This window comes from Drosophila arizonae, chromosome 5 (assembly GCF_054131065.1).
Source record: "Drosophila arizonae isolate 15081-1271.41 chromosome 5, UAZ_ARI_1.0, whole genome shotgun sequence".
Lineage (NCBI taxonomy): Eukaryota > Metazoa > Arthropoda > Insecta > Diptera > Drosophilidae > Drosophila > Drosophila arizonae.
Window position 1 is genome coordinate 26,188,475 of NC_142925.1, and position 21,386 is coordinate 26,209,860.

General features: G+C 39.1%; 2 protein-coding genes and 1 long non-coding RNA gene across 6 annotated transcripts; all 3 read right to left on the reverse strand.

The window, feature by feature from the left end:
* Window positions 1–1,147: 1,147 nt before the first annotated feature.
* On the reverse strand, window positions 1,148–3,633 carry LOC108617656 (nucleoporin Ndc1). Its single transcript, XM_089471021.1, has 3 exons — window positions 1,836–3,633; window positions 1,506–1,772; window positions 1,148–1,391 (listed from the first exon to the last, which is right to left on the reverse strand). Exons 1-2 carry the CDS (start codon window positions 3,487–3,489, stop codon window positions 1,765–1,767), a joined length of 1,662 nt encoding a protein of 553 aa, XP_089327147.1. The 5' UTR covers window positions 3,490–3,633; the 3' UTR covers window positions 1,148–1,391; window positions 1,506–1,764.
* Window positions 3,634–4,101: 468 nt separating this feature from the next.
* LOC149268877 (uncharacterized) lies at window positions 4,102–6,114 on the reverse strand. Of its 3 annotated transcripts, XR_016270301.1 has the most exons (4): window positions 5,858–6,063; window positions 5,477–5,658; window positions 4,839–5,387; window positions 4,102–4,763 (listed from the first exon to the last, which is right to left on the reverse strand). It is a non-coding gene; the product is annotated as an uncharacterized LOC149268877 (long non-coding RNA). The 3 variants fall into 3 exon arrangements; XR_016270302.1 differs by having other exon boundaries at window positions 4,102–5,387; window positions 5,815–6,114; XR_016270300.1 differs by having other exon boundaries at window positions 4,102–5,387; window positions 5,858–6,054.
* A 13,182-nt stretch (window positions 6,115–19,296) lies between these two features.
* LOC149268878 (trypsin beta-like) lies at window positions 19,297–21,178 on the reverse strand. Of its 2 annotated transcripts, XM_089469940.1 has the most exons (2): window positions 20,904–21,178; window positions 19,297–20,837 (listed from the first exon to the last, which is right to left on the reverse strand). In XM_089469940.1, the coding sequence occupies exon 2, from the start codon at window positions 20,773–20,775 to the stop codon at window positions 20,011–20,013; it is 765 nt and encodes a 254-aa protein (XP_089326066.1). In that variant the 5' UTR covers window positions 20,776–20,837; window positions 20,904–21,178; the 3' UTR covers window positions 19,297–20,010. The 2 variants fall into 2 exon arrangements, with proteins under 2 accessions (XP_089326066.1, XP_089326067.1); XM_089469941.1 differs by lacking the exon at window positions 20,904–21,178 and having other exon boundaries at window positions 19,297–20,852.
* Window positions 21,179–21,386: the final 208 nt, after the last annotated feature.

Below are 21,386 nucleotides of genomic sequence, written 5' to 3' on the forward strand. Positions count from 1 at the left end.
GCAGCAATAGCCACTGGACATGCCCCGGGGCAGAAGTGGTAGTGGTCGTGCCGGAGCGGGAGGCGGAGGCGGTATCACTGTAGCTGCAGCCACTGCTGCTGCGTCAGCTGCAACTGATGACATTGTCAGACAGCAAGGCGCACCCCGGGCTATAAAGGGACTAACAAGCCTGACAGTCACTCAGCGTCAGTCAGGCTCCGGGCTGGCTGTCGGCCGGGACGTTGTGCAAATTAAAAGTTTGGCCCACACTTGACACGTGCTTAGAGCTTGCAGTGCCGCCTCTGCCGCACATTGGTGCAATGTCCAGTGGCTCTTTTTTTCAGCATGTTTGCGGCTTGTGGCAGCGTTTTGTGCTCTCTGTTGTTCAGTTTTTTCTTCAGTTTTTCAGCTTTTATCAGTCAAGGCGATGGGCCGGTCGGAGCGGAAGCATGACGGGCACTGGGGGCTGCCAGATGAAATTTATGAGACCGAGCCGAAACGTCAACTTGCGTGCAGCTGCATAAACTTGTTGCATATGTGCAGGCGTCGCCGCCTGACAAAAGGTGCACCCTCTGCGGACCCACTAGATGGCCCTCTCGACTGACCAAATGTGAATAGACCCTACTAAGAGAAATTTCCATTGCTAAAAAAATAAATAGATAAATAAACCGTTTTGGAAGGATAACTATCAATTTCGTTAAAATAATATATATGAACTTCTCCAGAGGTCTACTTTTTGTAACTTGCGGTTGTTATCACTATAATTGAAGCGTTTTCAAGACTGAATAAGTGCCCGCATGCATTACCATGTTTCATGATACTATGTAAAAAGATCTGGAGTAAAATGTAATGTCGATCAGAATTTGTGATTCAAATCGAATGATAATATAAATGATATGAAATGAATAACAAATTAATTTGCTTTAATGAAAAGCTGACAAAATTAATGTTATTAATGTTACAAAAAATGTACAAATTCATATTCGAAAAATTGTGGATATAATTCGTCAGTTGAAGCGCTTCACTTCACGCAAGCGAATGGAAGGAACACCTGTTGATGACATATAGAAACAGACGTCATTTTCACTTTCGCACATGCTGCATGCAATAATTTAAGCAGTTTAAATAAGTTTAACAATACAATTGTATGGCGTAGACGTAGTTATGGAATAATTATATTTATTTGAAGTAGGAATTCGAATAACTATATAAACAGAATGTATTTCTTAACATAATAAATATTTTTCTTGTTATAGAAAATCAATCTATATCATTTATAAGAGAAGATAGATTAGAGGTTATAAATAATCCACTTTTGGAGACTGCTTCCATATGCACCAAGAAACGAACAAAATTATATTTTATTCTATCAACAATTCGATATTCAAGAATAGTTTTTCTAGATCACATCCCTGCAAAAAGTATATTAAAATTTGTGTCATTGTCTCTCCGAAATAAGTCTAAAATCAAAAGCACTTGATGCTCATAAAAAGAGTTTAGACCAAATAATGAATGAAGTAACTTACGGATTGCATTGACCTGTACGGAACGCCAAATAGATTAATAGAGACTGATTTCTTACGAATGGATGACAAAGGTGAATGGATAATACGTATATGAAATTAATATAAAGAATAGCGCAGAGATAACGGAGGATGAATAAGCCAAGTACACTATACGAGCTATAGCAATTAAATCACTTAGGACCAAGTCTAGTTCCAAGGCACGGTAGCTTCCAAACCAGATTTCCTTCTTTTCCCTTCATGAAGTAAAAATAAAAAGGCACTACAAACCTGGAATCCAAATAAATTTTGATGCCTTTCGAATAAAAGTAATTAGAATAACAACTTATTTACGATTTCTCAGTGAGTCAACTAGTAGCTCATCCTCTAGAATGAAGTTCAGATACTCGTTGAAGTGATAGACTAGTTTGTTCACAGACAGCCTTAGCGTCTCCGAGAGCACACTAAGTGTGTGGCATGGCTCTTGTTGACGCCGTTCCAGCAGCTCGAGAAGATCGGCGATCTGCTTTTCCAGCCCGATGAGGGCATAGAAGATCATTGCCAGATCCTGTTGCAGCGAGCCGTGTTTGTCCTCCTTCAATGAGCGTACGCATATAGAGACGAGTCCCGGAATCAGCCAGGCCAATGGCCGGCCCACGCACACCTCGCAGTCCTCCTTATCCGTTCTCATAAGCTGCTTGGCGTCGACAGGTAAGCAGTTGCAAAACCATTGAACCTGCTCCGACAGCTGACAGTTTCGGAGCTGCTGTTGCAGTTTTTCCAATAGAGATAGGAAAGGGATCTTCTGCGGCTCTGGCCCCTGTTCCTCGCTTTCGCAACGCCTACTCCAATGACTTGGAGCTGGTGCAGGTGGCGCAAGGAGTCGCATGTTGGGATGGCAGCGCGTACTCTGTTGCTTAGGTTTAGGCTGCGTCTGCCTCGCTAGGCATTCGTTCAGCAACTGCGTAAACTGCGTAATGTTGCTCATGAGGGCATTGCGCAACGCCCTCCAGTTTTTGGGCCTTTTCCGCAAGATGCCCCACAGCTGGAATAGTTCACTTAGCTCGTAGCCGGGTGCGGACGCGATCATGTAAAAGTCCCTGGCTGCCTGCAGCCTGAACCCATGCAGCTGATTATCCGCTCTCAGAGCCAGGCACATGGGGAGTCCACGATCCTGCGCCTGTTGGGACTGCAGTGATGGCAGCTCCTGTTGCTTCTGAAAAGTAAGCGGCAGCTCCTCATGCATCACAGTGCTAAAGATGCATTTGATGGCATTCAGCTTGACAGTGATCAGCGTGACCATGCAGCTGGATAGGCAGAGCAGCTGGCAGCTGGCACTGTGGTCGCCGCTCATGTTGGGCCAGAAGAGGGCGGCGAAGCCAATCGTATAGAGCAGGGATCGGGGTAGAGTACGACCTAGGTCGAAGTGATGGCAGTACAGCCACTGCCACGTGGCAGTCTCCAGTCGTATCAGGGGCAGTGGCCACACCTCGTTGCCGAAGCGCAAGTGCTCAGTCAGAAAGTAGACAAGCCCACACAAGACGCCGTTCTTCCGCAGATAGTGCCCGATGAAGCTGACATCCACATCAGCATTCAGATCGACCATATACTTCAGGTAGAACCAGCTGCTCCAGTAGCCCAGGCTCATCAGAATTGCCAGCAGACAGAGCTTAATCAGCAGCTCCTCCTGCAGGCGCTGTAGCCGCCAGTTGTGGCAGCTGGGCAGCTGCTCGTGCAAGCGGATCAGCAGCAGGCTGTAGGCGACCATGTGAATGCCCAGCACCTGGATGCGTGCCACTGCGCGAAAGGAAAACAGAATCTGGTCCAGCCACTCGAGCAGCCAGTTCACTGGATTGCTGAGTCCTATTCGCTGGTAGATCACAAAAAATGTCAACAGTTGATACTCGGTCAGGTAGCAGAGCCAGGTGGCGAAGAGGTAGCGATTCAGCAATAGTCTAGCCAGCCTCGAATCAGGCGCATTGAGCTCATACGGTAAAATATTGGGCATTTTTTGATTAAACAGTTTTTATAACGCCTAAAATTCGAAGTATATATTGGTTGCCCTGTTTGAAAATATTATGGAAATCCATTCGTTTTTTAAAGTATTTTAAGTATTGGCGAATGTGATAAATGAAGCCTACTACGCCGGGTCTTAATATTTTAAGGGCAAGCTTGTTTAGAATCGGCATGCCTAATGTGGGTCATGTGCGCCGTTGGGTCAATTGTGCTGACACTGTGCAGAGACCCTTACTGATCTACATTCAGGTGGACACTCAAATTATTGCCATTTTGACAATTAATAAAATTCAAAACGCAGAATGATTTTGAATACGCTCCATACAATTTTTGGGCCGGCAGGAGGTATGATGTAGTCAGTGTCGCCCGAATTACATATTCTATGTACCAAGTGCAGGAGCTGCATTAAATTTGTATAAACTGCAGCGTTTGTAATATATTTAGTTTATTTGTGGCAAACGCCCGCTGTTATTTCTTTTTAATTTTCGCAACGCTAGAAACTGATTTTAATATTATTTTTGCCGCGCAGTTTTGCAAGCATTGCAAAACAAATTTTTTGTTAGGCAAAGTTATAAACATGGAATTGCATAATTTTGAGGTATAATTTGAAAACCCAACTGGCTCCCTTTTAAGCCCGCATTCCATTTGCAGAGAGGCGAGAGAAAGCATGAGTAAGGGTGGGGACGTAGATGGGGCTTTAGGCTGTCCGTTAGTGACATAGGGCGGTAGGCTGAGGGAGTGGGGAGTGGGTAGTGAGAGAGGGAGAGGAAAAGGGCTTTCGTTGGCACTTAACCCGTTCACAAGTCACATTTGTTTTTGTTGCCTGCGCATTGGATCGCGCTGCGTTGCTTTTTTTCAGCGCATGTTGAGCGTAAATGCTTCTACCTTGTAAACTAGGCAACTAGGCAGGGAATTCAGGTCTATTCATAGAGAAATCGAAACTCTTTATAAATAATTTGAATAGAAATGCAAACAGACAAGACGATGTAAGAATATACAAAATCGGTTAAATATTTTAAAAAATTGTTCATGAAACAATTCAATTGTTATTATTGTAATATATTATATAGGAATTTGCTTGGTGATTCATAATACATGCTTTTAAGACAGCTGATTTGAGTTCTGATTTTAATGGGTAAGCCGCTCTTCGTCACGAATTTTAGGTTTCAGGGCTTCGGCCTATTTGTTTGCTGGCTCTGTTGGGGTTTATAGTTGTCAACAAAAATATCACTTGTTTGCATGAAAATCTCAGCCGGTGGAGGTGGACTGGGGGAGGTTGGTTACTCTTAACTCACTGAATTGTGAATGCTATGGAGGGGAGGTGGGTTACTCTTAACTCACTGAATTGTGAATGCTGAGTGGTGCCCATGGCGCCCACATATGTTTGGTGTCATTCACGATGTCGCAGTGAAGCGATGATAAAGGGGAACAAAACCTTGCAACAAAAATAGCAAACGCGTGCGGAATTGAGCAATTTTTATGAATAGCAATAGTCACAAATGGAGTGGGCGGCAAGTTAACAACCATGCCTTCCGCACACATGCACATGCACACGCACACTTTGACACAGACAGTTAGTGTGGCCAGGCCGTTAGTTCATCTGTCAAGCGCTGGACTGGGAGCGTGCTTGACAGTTTGACGCCCCGTAATTCATGGCAGGATGAACGCCAACTGCAAAGCCCCATTTTTTGTCCACATATTGTTGTGTTGTTGCTGTTCTTTTGCTGACATTTTACATATGACGAGGAAGGGCTACAGCATATGTTGGCATTTTAAAAGAGGTGGGAGCGAGTTTTTCTGTTCTGCTGGAAATGAAATTAAACTTATTAAAAATGTTGCTAATTTCATTTCGCTCGCACATCAAATCCAATTTCATCAAATGAGCTGCTCCTGGCAAAAAAGGATGCAAAATTAAAAATAAAATACGAAAACGGCTACAGAAATATTGGCAAAGGGTTTTCCTGCTCATAATTTATTACCTGCAGTCGGACAACTTAATTATTCGCTTAACGTAATTATACGAAGCGAAAAATCGAAGCACAAATTGCGCAAATGACAAACGCAGTCAGAAACACGAACAGAATTACGTCGATTGCAGCCACTCTTTGGGAATGCCCTTACACTCATTTAAAATTCACGTTTGGCATGTCTAATTGGAATGCTGCAATGAAACACTTTATAATATTAACATTTGAATTGTTGATCAAGTATTATTTGATTCCGAATTGAAACTTTATAAAATAGATTAGTAATAATAATATTAAATATATTATAAAAAACAGAAAAAATGTTCCTAAATTATTTTAGCTACTCCCACTCATTATGTAGAATTATATTTAAATTTAAATGTAACTGATTACTGTTGTAATAGTGACATAACATAGAAGTTAAGCGCTCCGACACTAGAGTACTAGTGATTGGGGACGCTGTGTTGGGTTCTTGTGAATATATAACAACTTAGTGTTACAAGAAATAATATATTTTATATAATTTGGAACAATGGGTCTAAACTCTCTCTAGTCCGAATATAAACTGAACTAACTGAACTGGGTTCTCCCCTTGAATGTCTGACTTGACTCTCCAGCCTCCTTAGATTGACGATAGTCTTAAATTAGATGGTAACAACCTGTAAAAGCAGAGCGATTCACTTAATTTTCAGTTACTCTACCTGTTACAAGCTGGTCATTAAAATCATTATGCCGATAATACAGTAGGATAATCAAAAAGTTCCGTCAAGGCAGACGACGCGTCGCTGGCGCTTTGCAAAATTTGCTGTCCATTCATAAAAGCGATAATTGAGTCGACAGCGCCGCCGACTGCACCGCAAAGCATTGACCGCAGCGCGTTTTTATTCAGCTGCGTAATGGCCGCGTCGACAACTGTCCCAAGCTCCCAGCACCCCCGCTCTCCCCATACCTAGATCCGTCCATTTCCCTTATCAGATCTGGGTGCCCCCGTTGCAAGGGAAAAGCGGCTGCAACTGCGAGTTGAACTAATTTAATTAATTGAATTCATTTGGCGACGCTGCCACCGACCAAAACTGTTTGTGTGCGAGCGAGACAGAGAGGGGGAGAAGGAGCATGTGTGTACAACACCAAATTAACGGTGCAATTGCCGCCTACCGCTCTAACCCTACACAGTAGTTACCTTCCCGAATTCAGGCGTTTGTAATGCGCGTGAAAGAGCGCATTTTTGGTTTCTCGGTTTGGTTTTGGGTTCTTTGAGACTGAGGCTGCCATTTTTATCTATCTTTAGCTGGTAATACCTGGTAATACCAGTTGCAGCATCAGTTAACTGAAGCGCGGCTGTGTTAGCGCTATAGCCAGGGCAGCATCTGCGCCGTGCTCAAAACACGAGCTGGGGCCAGATAAAGCTGTAGCTGAAAAGAATTTAGCTAAATTGAGATTTATTCCGAAAGTATATATATTGTATATACATATATTTCTATATACAATAATATATTTGATTAAGATTTTATTTACATTGCTATTTAAAGCAACTTAAATAAATTCAGATAAAAGGGTATTTGTTTAAAAAATTTGAAGTTTAACACATAAGTTAATTTTGTTGTCAATCAATAATATTTTATTTTTATTCTTATTATGCATTTAGAGCTATTCATTTGTATTCGACCAAAAAGTTGCCTGCATCTTAATTGAATTATGATTATTTTGCAATTCACTTAATGAATGAATCCTGTTGAATTCTCTCTCTTTCTCTCTCTCTCTCCCCCTCTATTAATGACTGCGCTTCCAACATCTGTATACCGTGGCATCTAGTTACTCTGCCAGGATTCCAAATTGGAAATAATTGCAATCAGTGGCCAGACGGCGGCGAAACCATTGTGGCTATTCCAAATTAGCGAATCGCCTTCCACCTGCAGCTCGAATTATGCGGGTCGAGGTCTCGAATTGAACGCGGCTATCAAAAGAGTTTCCCAGTTTACAGCATTTTCACTTTTAGCTGCCATTAGAAACAGCTTTAATGGAATTTGTTTTTTTTTGTTTTGTTTTGTTTTGGGACTGCATTGAACCGTTAAACTTTTGCATGCGTCTTCAAACAAGTTACACGCATAAGTGTTTATGTTGATGGTTTGAAAATACCCTGTACTGAGACGTGGAAGAATATTTGTATACCCTGAACCCATTGAAAATAGGAAATCAGGGTATAATGGTTTTGTTGAAATGTATGTAACAGGCAGAAGGAGGCGTGGCAGATCTCACAAAGTATATAAATTCTTGATCAAGGTGACGAGTTGATTCGATTTAGTCCTGTCCGTCTGTCTGTCTGTATGTATGAACGCGTCGATTTCAGAAGATATAAGAGCTAGAGACTTCAATTTTTTTAAATGTCCGTATATATAGCGCGGAGATCGAGCTTTTCACAAAAATCGATAACTGATCCCGTTATTTCCTTATCGATAAGAAACCTTTTCGAAAATCAGTTTTAAAATTATATCTCCCACATCTTTAGAGTTAGAGTCTACAAATTTTAAATGTAGATTCATATGCACTTTATAGAATTTCGATTTTTTAAATATTTTCCCCGCCTTATATCCTCCCGCTCACACCTAAATTTATAAAAAGCGTATTTCAAATAACTATAATCTTAGCTCATTATGCAAATCTTTGGCTTTAATGATTGAAGTATATTAAAAAGCACAAATCAGGGCATATATCCTTTTTTATAGATTACAAATTTTAATTTGCTTTATTCACAAAGACGTCAAGAAAATATATTAGGGAGTAAGTTGAATCCAATAGTTAACATTTTCTATTTATTAAAATATATTCATACATGAGTCCACTATTTTTCGAAACAGCAATCTAATTTACATGGAGTTGAGTGCTCAAAAACGTAAACTTAACATTATTTTGCGACCATAAGTATTACGGCTTTTTACAGGGTAGTCCAATTCCAGCGGTGTTGTTGCTTAACGTGCACGCAGCTTTAATTATCATATTCCCCTAACGTCAACTTGATTAAAATTCAATACGAAAATTGATGGCATTGTTCTAAACATTGATGAGGCAGGCATACGGACTGCTGGATGGATGGCTGAATGAATGGATGCGAGTATGGCTGAAATGCAGCTGGCGGCGGCAATCCGAGCACCGCGAGCCATAATGACACTCACGCGCTGTCATGTCTACGCCCGCATCCCATTCACATTCGCATCCGCATTCGCATCCGCATTCGCAATCGCATTCGTATCCGTTTTGGTTTTCAGTGCTCGTCTGTCTGCTTCTGTATTGCTGGCTCTATCAATGGCACTGCAATTGGCGTTGCGACTGGCAGCCAGTGCGATTCTCAATTTCAGTTTCAGCTAAAATGATTTCAATGGCCAAGCAACAACAAAGGCAGCCGCGGATATGTTGTCAATTATGCGTGTGCGTTTGGCGATTCTTCTCCGATTGCCGTCAGACTGCCAGACATGTGCCGGATGAGTTCGCTCATGTCGATTGACTCGGCAGACTAACAGACAGACTGACTTCAATTGACTGCAACTGCTTTTTAGCCAAAGAACACAAAGACAACAATTTCGTCCCAGTTGAAGGTTGTCAAATGCTTTCAGATTGCAAGAGCTGCGCTTAAGATTGGATACAAGCAACCATTGTTAAGCTGCTGAAGTCAACAATAAATTGTAAAAATCCATTCCTTAGAACGTCATTTTATAGGTAAAGAATAAGCCTTCAGCAAGTCTTCATTAGCTAAAATCAAAAACCATTTCATTTGGAAATTTTTTTTATACACTGAACCCATTGAAAATGGGAAATCAGAGTATAATCCTTCTGTGAAAAGTATGTAGCAGGCAGACTCCATAAAGTATATATATTCTTAATCAGGGCGACGAGCTGAGTCGATATAGCCTTATCCGTCTGCCCGTCCATCCTTATGAACGTCGAGATCTCTGAAGAAGTTGAAATTTTCCATACTCGTGGATACCTGATTTACTGCATATATATATATATATATATATATATATATATATATATATATATATATATATACACTAGCTGGCCCGGCAAACGTTGCATTGCCCTCTATATTATTTCTAGGTAAAAAATTGTTAAAAGCTATGTTGTTCAGGTTGGGATACACTCTGATTAATTTATTAAATGTCGGATTATATCCGTCTCCAATAATTTCCGCCCCAAATGAAGTCATTTGAAAACAGGCATTGTATTTTTGAGTGTTCGCTAGAAAATGTCGTGATTCTAGTGTTTCGCCATAAAGTAGGGAACGCAATGGCTCTGGTGGCGGGACCACTAATGGCAATGTCACTTTACCACCAAGGCAGCACAAACCGGGCGTTTCACCAGCAAACTTCAATGCGCCACAATGCTGGCAAACAACGTCCATTGGACCAATGCAAACTAAACGATTCAAGCTATAGTCAATGGTGCAATCATATCGAAACGCTTCTCGATTCAAATCAATCCTTGAACCATTTCTTATTGCCATTTCACAGTCTGCCTCTCTTTGAGAAGCACGAATTAAGGCCCTTCTTCCCTGGGTACTAACGAGGAGCCTTTCTCGGGCGATTTCTCGCTCTTCGTCAGATAATTGACTCGCGCTATTCCGTTGCCTAATTGCATTATGGGTCCGCCGGGAAAGATTAGATCTTCTAGGAATAATAATACTGCCCTCGAACAAAACCATATAAAACAAGTAAGAAAGCTCTAGTCGAGACTGCTCGACTACGAGATCCCCTGAACCCTTGGAGCAATAGATATTTCAATAGTTTTTCGCGTCTTTCAGCTTACACAAGAAACACGCACACACACACACACACAGGCACGTACGCACACACAGGCACACATACACACACACGCATACAGACACACATACACACACACACACGCATACACACAAACGCATACACACACACATACACACACACATACACAAACACATACCCACACAAGCACCCACGCATAAACACGCATGGGCTGCAGTGTGCGCTTACTATGAGAACTTAATTGTTTAATAACTTTTTTTATGGACGTACGATCTTCATGAAACTTTCAGATTATGATTATAACATGAATATGCATGTAATTGCCAAAGCACAAAGCCAAAGTCTCTAGTATTTGAAATACGCTTTTTACAAAAGTGAAGGTGAGGGGGTGAATTTAGAGGTGGGGGGTTAATTTTAACAAAAACCGAAATTGTATAAATTGCATGTAAGCATACATTAAAAATTTGGAGACTCTAGCAATAAAGGTGTAGAAGATATAATTTTATAGCTGGTTTTCGATAAGGTTTTTTATCGATAAAAAAAGATCGGGATGAGTTATCGATTTTTAATGATAAACTTGATATGCGCGCTGTAATTACGGACATTCTAAAAAAAATTTGAAGTCTCTAGCTCTTATATCTTCTGAAATCGACGCGTTCATACATACGGACAGACGGACAGACGGACAGACGGACGGACGGACAGACGGACAGACGGACAGACGGACAGACAGACGGACAGGGCCAAATCAACCCAGCTCGTCGCCCTGATCAAGAATATATATACTTTGTGGGGTCTGCCACGCCTCCTTCTGCCTGTTACATACATTTCAACAAAACCATTATACCCTGATTTCCCATTGAAAATGGGTTCAGGGTATAACAAGTAAGAAAGCTCTAGTCGAGACTACTCGACTACGAGATCCCCTGAACCCTTGGAGTAATAGCTATTTCAATAATTTTTCGCGACTTTCAGCTTACACAGGAAACACGCACACACACACACACACACACACACACACACACACACACACACACACGCGCACGCACGCACACACGGGCATACATACACACACATACATACACACACATACACAAACAATTACATACATATACACATACAAGCATATACACGCATGGGCGGCAGTGAGCGCTTACTATGAGAACTTAATTGCTTAATAACTTTTTTTGTGGACGTACGATCTTCATGAAACTTTTAGATTATGATTATAACATGAATATGCATGTAATTGCTAAAGAACAAGTCTCTAGTATTTGAAATACGCTTTTTACAAAAGTGAGGGTGAGGGGGTGAATTTAAGGGTGGGGGGTTAATTTTAACAAAAACCGAAATTGTATAAATTGCATATAAGCATACATTAAAAATTTGGAGACTCTAGCAATAAAGGTGTTGAAGATATAATTTTATAACTGGGTTTCGATAAGGTTTTTTATCGATAAAAAAAGATCGGGATGAGTTATCGATTTTTAATGATAAACTTGATATGCGCGCTGTAATTACGGACATTCTAAAAAAAATTTGAAGTCTCTAGCTCTTATATCTTCTGAAATCGACGCGTTCATACATACGGACAGACGGACAGACGGACAGACGGACGGACGGACAGACGGACAGACGGACAGACAGACGGACAGGGCCAAATCAACTCAGCTCGTCACCCTGATCAAGAATATATATACTTTGTGGGGTCTGCCACGCCTCCTTCTGCCTGTTACATACATTTCAACAAAACCATTATACCCTGATTTCCCATTGAAAATGGGTTCAGGGTATAACAATCGAGAAATATAAATATAAATAATTTACACAAATTTATGTTTGAGACAAACAAATACCTGAACTTTCGAGATATTTAGCTTTTGTACGCACGCGCACAATTATTATTTATAAAGTTTAAAAGTATAAAAATATAACAAGTAAGAAGGCTCTAGTCGAGACTGCTCGACTAGGAGATACCCTGAACCCTCTAAGCTGATTTCCTAATCATTCTGCACTTCTTTTATGCACACATACATTCACATGCATCCACACGCACGCATAAGCCTACGCTCTGCTAACTGTGCAGTAAACAGCGACTGCGCTTGGGCTGCGCTGCAGTGTGAGCAATACTTTGAGAATTTATTATACCCTGAACCCATTTTCAATGGGAAATCAGGGTATAATGGTTTTGTTGAAATGTATGTAACAGGGAGAAGGAGGCGTGGCAGACCCCACAAAGTATATATATTCTTGATCAGGGTGACGAGCTGAGTTGATTTGGCCCTGTCCGTCTGTCTGTCCGTCTGTCCGTCTGTCCGTATGTATGAACGCGTCGATTTCAGAAGATATAAGAGCTAGAGACTTCAAATTTTTTTTAGAATGTCCGTAATTACAGCGCGCATATCAAGTTTATCATTAAAATTCGATAACTCATCCCGATCTTTTTTTATCGATAAAAAACCTTATCGAAAACCAGTTATAAAATTATATCTTCTACACCTTTATTGCTAGAGTCTCCAAATTTTTAATGTATGCTTATATGCAATTTATACAATTTCGGTTTTTGTTAAAATTTACCCCCCACCCTTAAATTCACCCCCTCACCCTCACTTTTGTAAAAAGCGTATTTCAAATACTAGAGACTTGTGCTTTGGCAATTACATGCATATCCATGTTATAATCATAATCTGAAAGTTTCATGAAGATCGTACGTCCACAAAAAAAGTTATTAAACAATTAAGTTCTCATAGTAAGCGCATACTGCAGCCCATGCGTGTTTATGCGTGGGTGCTTGTGTGTGTATGTGTTTGTGTATGTGTGTGTATGTGTTTGTGTATGCGTTTGTGTATGTATGCGTGTGTGTGTGTGTATGTGTGTCTGTATGCGTGTGTGTGTATGTATGCCTGTGTGTGCGTACGTGCCTGTGTGTGTGCGTGTTTCTTGTGTAAGCTGAAAGACGCGAAAAATTATTGAAATAGCTAACACTCCAAGGGTTCAGGGGATCTCGTAGTCGAGCAGTCTCGACTAGAGCTTTCTTACTTCTTTTATTTTTTTTTTTGTTGAATAGTCGTTTTTTTTTTTTTTGTTTTTTTTTTGTGTTTTTTTTTTTTTTGTTGCGTAGACTGACTGACTACATTTGTTTATTTACTTCTATACAGGACCGAAACTGTCACTATTGTCAAGGCTACTGAGTATAAATGGAAATTTGAATCTTTAGGGAAAAAACCGCGTTTTTCAAGTATTCTTCAAATTTTTTCAATATTTTAAAGATCTACTGACCTACTCGTGCCGGAGACAAATCCAACAAATCAAAAACCATGAAAATTGGTCCAGCACATATCAAGTTATAAGTGTTGGAGCACTTTTACACAACAGATGGACAGGGCCAAATCGACTCAGCTCGTCGCGCTGATCAAGAGTGTATATACTTTGTGGGGTCTGCTACGCGTCCTTCTGCCTGTTACATACATTTCAACAAAACCATTAAAGCCTGATTTCCCATTGAAAATGGGTTCAGGGTATAAAAATGCCGCGTCCTAGAGGATCTAATTTTTCCCATCGGACCCGTAATGCAATTAGGCAACGGAATATCGCGAGTCAATTATCTGACTTGTGTCGTTTACCACAAGGTGCTTGAATGAAAATCCAATTAATAAATTAATCATATTGTATCTCAACCTGTTTTTTCAGCCTAATTTGAATACTTTTAGACCCAGAGACTACAGATTTACTGTGTATATATATATATATGATGAATACAAACATTTTGTAATTTACAGATTGGATACCACGTCCCCTTCGCACCCAATTTGTAAAAAAATTATTTTAAGTACTAGAGACTTGTGCTTTGGAATGAACACACAGTTTAACCATATGATCACGTTCTGAAAGTTTCATGAAGATAGTCCAACTACAAAAGAAATTATTCAACAAGTAAATTCTCAAGGTATAAGATGAATGAAATTAATATGAAGTACGAGATTTGGGACTCAGTTGATTGTCAGTTCCGATCTGTTTTCCTTGCCTCAGTTATTTGTGACTTCATCGAATAGATCTTTTGTAATGTTGTGGCATATACATACACTAAGCTGGTGTTATATTTCTTATAATTATTTCTTATAAGGATCTAAATAGAATGAAACTAGTGCATCTATTGCGTATGAGTTATGGCAATTTATGTTAAGTGAAAATTCATATAAAACGCTTCCTTATTGTTTAATTCCGTTTTGCTGCGTTTCATATGGTATATGCAATGGAAGTTGTACCTATAATGCACCGCCTGTGGATTAGTTAAGAAAGAATCAGTTAGTTACTCAGTCTGCTAAGCAAGTGAAATCAGGTCAAATCGCTTTGACAGGGCATTTCAAATCAAATCTTACATTCTAAAGAGCTTTGTGCGTTTTCGGCTCTCTAGAGCATTATGGTCTGGCATTTAGTCCTTTGACGTATGGCGCGAGTTCCTTTGCTTTTTGAAAGTTAACATTTGCATTAAGCGCGATGCCACAGTTTTTTGAAGACAGTTGTGATTAGAGTCTGTGTTTGGGAATCGGATTTAAATTTCAGGCTTGTAAGCAATGTCGAGTGGGGATCGGCTTCGGTCTCGGTATGCTTAACCAGCTGCTTGGCATGTAAACATTGCTGCTGCTGCCTCTGCGGCTTTTGCCTGCTGCTTGGCTTTGCGTCCGCAATTTATGAAGTTGGAGCCGTAATGCGCTTTTAACCTGCAGCAACCAAGAGGTCGGTAGACGCGGTCGGCAGACGGTGGCTGGCAGCTCTTATTATGCCAAGCACGTGGACCGAAACTAAACATAGCAGCACACACACAAATACACACCAGGGGCATAAATAGCCCCCTCTAGTCAACGGTCGCTTAGTGGGGGGCGCGAGAAGCATAAAATGTTAGACGAGTTCTCCAAGCGCCGTGCGCAATAAATACGCGATGGCGCCGGTCTGGAAGGCTGGGGGTACTGTCAAATCGTATGGTCAAGTATTTGGCGCTGTTTAAAATTGCGAATGCACACGAACGCACACACGCGCACACACAGGCACACTCACACGCATGCAGTCCCACATAAATAACAAACATGAGTTGGCTTGTTTTCTTTGGACTAGGAATTGGCTTTCCCCTCATGTTCGGGTCTACTTTCCCCTCGAAGATGTACTAAATGCTTGGCTTTTGATCATAGAGTTTAAGAGTCCTGGTCACTGTTAATATAAATCAAATAAATTTTTTTGCCTTTGATGAATATTCGCTCTGATCAAGCATGATTAAATTTATATGGTGGATATTAAAATGAGGCGGATTGAGGCATGTGGAAAATCGGATCTGAATATATAAATATATCGATTCAGATCTGTTAATTGTCTTCGTAAATAAAATGCTTGAGGTTTGACTTTCCGAGACACTTTTTATAGACTCCATGCATCAAGCATCTCTAGCTGGGCTCCATTAGGTATGGTACCTTACATTATCAGCATAGCCGATTCAAATGTCACAGCTTAAATTAAGATTGAGATTAAGATAATCAGATAGAGTTGTACACTTTTCAGAGAAATATAATGGCAATTCATCGTGCGAGATTCCACCAGTTAAGATAGTTTCGCTTACGTCAGGTTGTATCCTTTATATTGAGAGCCCCATTATGTGGTGAGCATTCGCGTTTTGATCATTATTTAATCTAGAAAAAATTGATAAAAAGAACTCTATAATGGTAATGAACTAAGAAATCCATTGATATGCGAGACAGACGTTTTCTATCAATATTAATATCTCAATTATAAAAAAATCAACATACGATTATTTCGCGAGAACGCGACGATATCGTCGTATGATCGTATATCGAAAAATGTTATTTTACAGAAGAAGTTTTTTTTTAATTTTCTCAAAATATAGTGGCATTTTTGAACCCATTGAAAATGGGAAATCAGGGTATAATGGTTTTGTGAAAGAGTATGTAACGTTCAGTCTTCGCTGACTCCATAAAGTTTATATATTCTTGATCAGCACGACGAGCTAAATCGATATAGTCAGTAGTTATAAGAGCTAGAGAGCTTTGGCATGCATGCTCGTGTGTACCATACGCAGTACAAGTTTATCATATTTTTTCGATAACTCATCCCATAACTTCAGATTTAATGGATACAAAGATTTTGTAATTTACAGATTTTGGATACCACGCCCTCAATGTACACAAATTTTAACCATATGATCACGCTCTAAAAGTTTAATTAAGATTGTAAGTGTAGAATGAGTAGAATATCAGCTTGGAGGGTTCAGGGTATCTCGAGCAGTCTCGACTAGAGCCTTCTTACTTGTTTTATAAGTTTTTATTTTATAGTTGTAATAGCGAAAGCATATACAATTTTGTTGCATTACCGCCAATTTTGTTTGCAACAGCAAGTTATTTAAATATACGATGGTTTCGCGCGTCATGTTTTTGGTGCAAGGCAATGGAAGTTCAACATACGATATGAAAAAAAGCTTGTTTATTTGTAAAAAGAATGTTTTAAAAAAAGTTTTTTTGTTTTTATTACATGTAAGCCAAGAATTCATATAAATCTTTCTTTTTCAGTTTGAGATTACATCTTCAGTTTTCATCTTCTTCATCGGTTTCATTTAAGCAATCTGGGATTGTTATACAATTTTGAAGATTTAGATATTCACTATGATATTTAGGCGGTATACTATTTCCATTACATAGATTTCTTAAATCTAAAAACTTCTTTCTGAAATACATAACTTACTCCTATATAATAACTTACTCCTATATTATAATTTAATTTAATGTGTTAAAACAGCAACACAGCCATGTTTTTATTTTGGTCAGCGGTACTATCGCAATAGAGGCTCAGACTTGATGTTGTATATCTATACCCTGAACCCATTGAAAATGGCAAATAAGGGCATAATGGTTTTGTTAAATGTATGTAACCCGATAAAGTATAGATATTCTTGATCCGGGCGACTATCTAGTTTTCCTTTAAATATCGATAACTTGTCCCGTTATTTTGTTATCGATTAAAAATAGTAATACATTTATATCGCCTACATCTTTCAAGCTAGAGTCACCAAATTTTTAATGTAGATTTACATATATGTACTTTAGGGAATTTCGATTTTCGTACCCCCACTCCTAATTCACCATCTCACCCTCAAATTTGTAAAAGGCGTTTTTAAAATACTGGAGACTTTTGCTTTGGCAAATACATGCATATTAATGTTATATTCATAATCTGAAAGTTGATGCCCTAAGACTCAACTTAACACTAATTCGAGCTTTCGCTTCTTATCTTCTTATCCGCTTAATCAAATTATATTGAAACCCAAGAAATAACGGCACAAATAAAATGAAAAAAAATTCCTGTTAAATGTAGTTAACTACACTTAGAAAAACAAGTAAAAACGTGGTAGTCGAGTGATACCGATTGTAGAATACTCATTCACAGCCCAAACGCTGTCAACCAGAGTAGTGCAATTTTAAAACCTAGGCGATCTTTATTTTAGCTATTTTGACAAAAATTCTATTTGGCTTGGGTGCGAGCTCAAATCCCGCGGAAAACTCGTTTTTGTAAATTGCAAATTTTTTGTTATTTTATATACTTTATTATATTATATTAATTTTTTATACTTTATTAATTTCATAAAAATGTTTCTTTCCGTATTATGAATATCTATTAAGCTTATTTATATGTACAAATACATTAATAGATGGCTGACGCATACAAATGCCGACTGCAAAGCCCCTAGTGGCCGTAGAGTCCTGATGGCCAGTTGATAGAACGAGCAACCGGTAACCTAAGTGCAAAATTTGAATTCTTTCGCTCAAAAAAATGTGAAAATTACAAAGTATTTTCGCCCTTAAAGAGCCGTAAAAATTATTGGGGCATCGATAGAGGGGGCAATTAGTAACTCAACTATCCAAATTTGAAGCTTCTAACTCTTAAACTGTAGGAGATATAAAATTTTGCGGTTTGTTACGCCCCCTATGGGCGGACATATATCTACCATAGCTCGTTGTAAACCCGAGTATATAAGTTAAGCGCTCCCACACTAGAGTACTAGTGATTGGGGACGCTGTGTTGGGTTCTTGTGAATATATAACAACTTAGTGTTACAAGAAATAATATATTTTATAAAATTTGAAACAATAGGTCTAAACTCTCTCTAGTCCGAATATAAACTGAACTAAATCTGTTTTACTGAGTAGGTTCTCCCCTTGAATGTCTGACTGGACTCTCCAGCCTCCTTAGATTGTCGAAAGTATTAACTTATATAACAAATTTCAGGTCTCTAGCATCAATAATGCCTAAAATATAGCAGAATTCGAAAAATCACAATATTTTCCAATTTGTCCGATTTGCCACGCCCCTAGTAGGCGTAGATATATAATTTCTTTACCATCGTTATAGAATCGAAACATCAGCTTACGTGCAAAATTTTAGCATTCTAGATTTACAACTTTAGGAGATACAGTTTTATCCGATATGCTACGCCCTCAATGAGCGCAGATATATCTGCCATAGCTCGTGATCTTGGGTGGTTTTTGTAAACATGTGAGACAGACGTTTTCTAACCGTTCTGCATTAAAATCTCAATTTCGCAAAAAATCAACATACGATCATTTCGCGGGAATGCGACGAAATGTCCGCCATGTCCGTGTGTCCGACCGTCCATACGAGCGCCGAGATGTTAGAAGATATAAGAGCTAGAGACTTTAAATTGTACGTATATTCAATACCCAGAACAAGTTAAAAATATTATTTCGATAAATTATCGAATTCCTTTGTTATCGACAACTTTATTATATTATTTCGATAACTTATCGAATTTCGTTTTCATTGCCACTAATCAATAAATTGATTCTTTTTCTTGGGCTTATTTGGAATACTATTAAATACGTTTTTTGGATACTTGGTAGAAAAGGACGGAACTATAATTTTGAGACTAGCTTTAAAGTTGACTGAGGTGTAATTTTATATTTTAGTTTACCTCTTGATTTAAAATATCAAGAATATAATTTATAAGGTTTGCCGTTTTCACAAATTAAACTGAGAAAATAAATGTGAAAGAAAAGCCTCATCTGCACCCGAGACTCACAGTATTTTGATAAAAGCAAATATTTATTATTGGAACAGGAGTACTGGGGACGGAGGGTCTTGGAGACGTCTAAAGTGCAGAGTGAAACTCAATGTCAAACTTGTTTGCTTACTGCCTTTTTACCCCTTTACCCCTTTATACCCCACACACAAACGTGGAAGGTATTTGAATGATATTATATTGTTTTCTGATGTATGGAATTTTTCGTACTGATTTGCATGCCGTGAACCCATTCAAAATGGAAAATGAATTTATAATATTCTTGCGAAAATGTATGTAGCGGAAGTCCGGCAGACCCCATTAAGTATATAGATTCTTGATCAGGACGGCGAACTATGTCGATCCAGCCATGTCAGTCTGTCGCAGTAAATATAGGACGATAAATTGATGTCATTTTGTAAGCGTAATTTGAATTTTGCTAGACTTAAGGATTTCAGATTTACTGTGTGGTTGAATATGATGAATACAAGGATTGACAGAGCAAGTGCACGTTAGATTTTAGAATTTCTTAGTTAAGTGTTTTTCTCTTTTATTTTTGACTAGGCTATTCGACTGTTGTGCGATCTCGATTTTTTTTCTTTTTCGCATTCCTAATCACATAAATGCATATACTTAAAGCACCAGCTCATTCGGTTAGGTGATATTCTAGTCGGGCACCCCAGACTAGAGTTATATTAATTGTTCTTATTTGATAATATCCAATTTCGGTAGTGCGCCACATTGGTATAAACTCCTGGATAGTCCTTTCTAGCACATCCGATGCCCCATGAGACAATACCAACTAGTTTTCCATCTTTAACCAATGGGCCGCCAGAATCTCCTTGACAAGCATCTTTATTATTGTCCGAAGTACAGATCATGCTGCTTGTAATTCCTCTCTTTTTCTTAGCATATCCGGATGCGCTGCAAGACTGGCGACTAATTATTATCAGATTCGCATGTAGCAAAACAGGTGAACGAATTGTACTGTTGTCGTGCGTAGCGCCCCAACCTGAAACAGACACAGAATCTCCTTCCTGTGGTGCTTTACTTGCCAGATGAATCGAATTTGTGAAGTGATCAAGTTTAAGTTTCGCACTCAAATGCAAAATGGCGACGTCGTTTTCATAAGTAGCGGCATTGAACATCGGATGCTCCGTCACTTTTTTTACTAGAACGACCTGTCCTCCACTGTTCCAATAATTGGATCCTGCCCGAATTTGAAAGTCTTCGGCACTAAACATTTTCGTGCAATGTGCCGCAGTTACAATTACAGAAGGGCTCAAAATAGAGCCGCCACAAATATGAGTCTTATCCACTTGTAATGAAACCTGCCAGGGTGCTTTCACTATAGAAAGGACCTTTCCTCCCACAATGCGTAAACGAGGAGAGCGGGACGCAGCCAACTTAATTGCACTAAGGAGTTGTAGGCTGATAATTAAGCTCCAGTTGACAATCATATTGTTATCGGAATTGTAGTGTGTCTTTCGTAGACACTTTTTATAGACTTCTTGGATTGAATCTTCAAAATAGTATATAATAGTATATATCAAGAATCTCTTGTTGTACATTAGGTATGGTACTTTACATTATCAGCATATCTGATTGAAATTCTACAGTTTCCAAGATTCCACGCACAATAAGATAAAGCTGTACAATGTATTGAGAGCACGAAATATTGTAGAATGAATATTCACAGTGGACAGTTGCGATAGTTTCCTAGGTCAGGGTGCATCCATTGTGTTAAGATTAGATATGTGGTGAGTCTCTACTCTTTGATTAAAATGAAAACTGCTAACAATTAATCTGGCAAAACTTGACAAACATACATATCTCTATACTGGTAATGAACTAAAATATCCAATGAAAATACAATGGAAATTTGACAGAAAAATCTCTAACTGCGCTGCATCATTCAGTTTTATAAAAATTTGGTCAAGCTCAAGACTTTTTTGATTAAAAGCAAGTATAAAAGGTCTACTCGAGACGGCTTGACTACCAGATCCCCTGAACCCTTCGAGCACCTGATATTTGAATAATTGTACGCATCTTTCTGCTTACACAAGAATCA

Coding starts and splice junctions, on each gene's coding strand:
- LOC108617656 (XM_089471021.1), bottom strand. CDS start 3,489: ATGCCCAATATTTTACCGTATGAGCTCAATGCGCCTGATTCGAGGCTG.
- LOC149268878 (XM_089469940.1), bottom strand. CDS start 20,775: ATGATTGTCAACTGGAGCTTAATTATCAGCCTACAACTCCTTAGTGCA.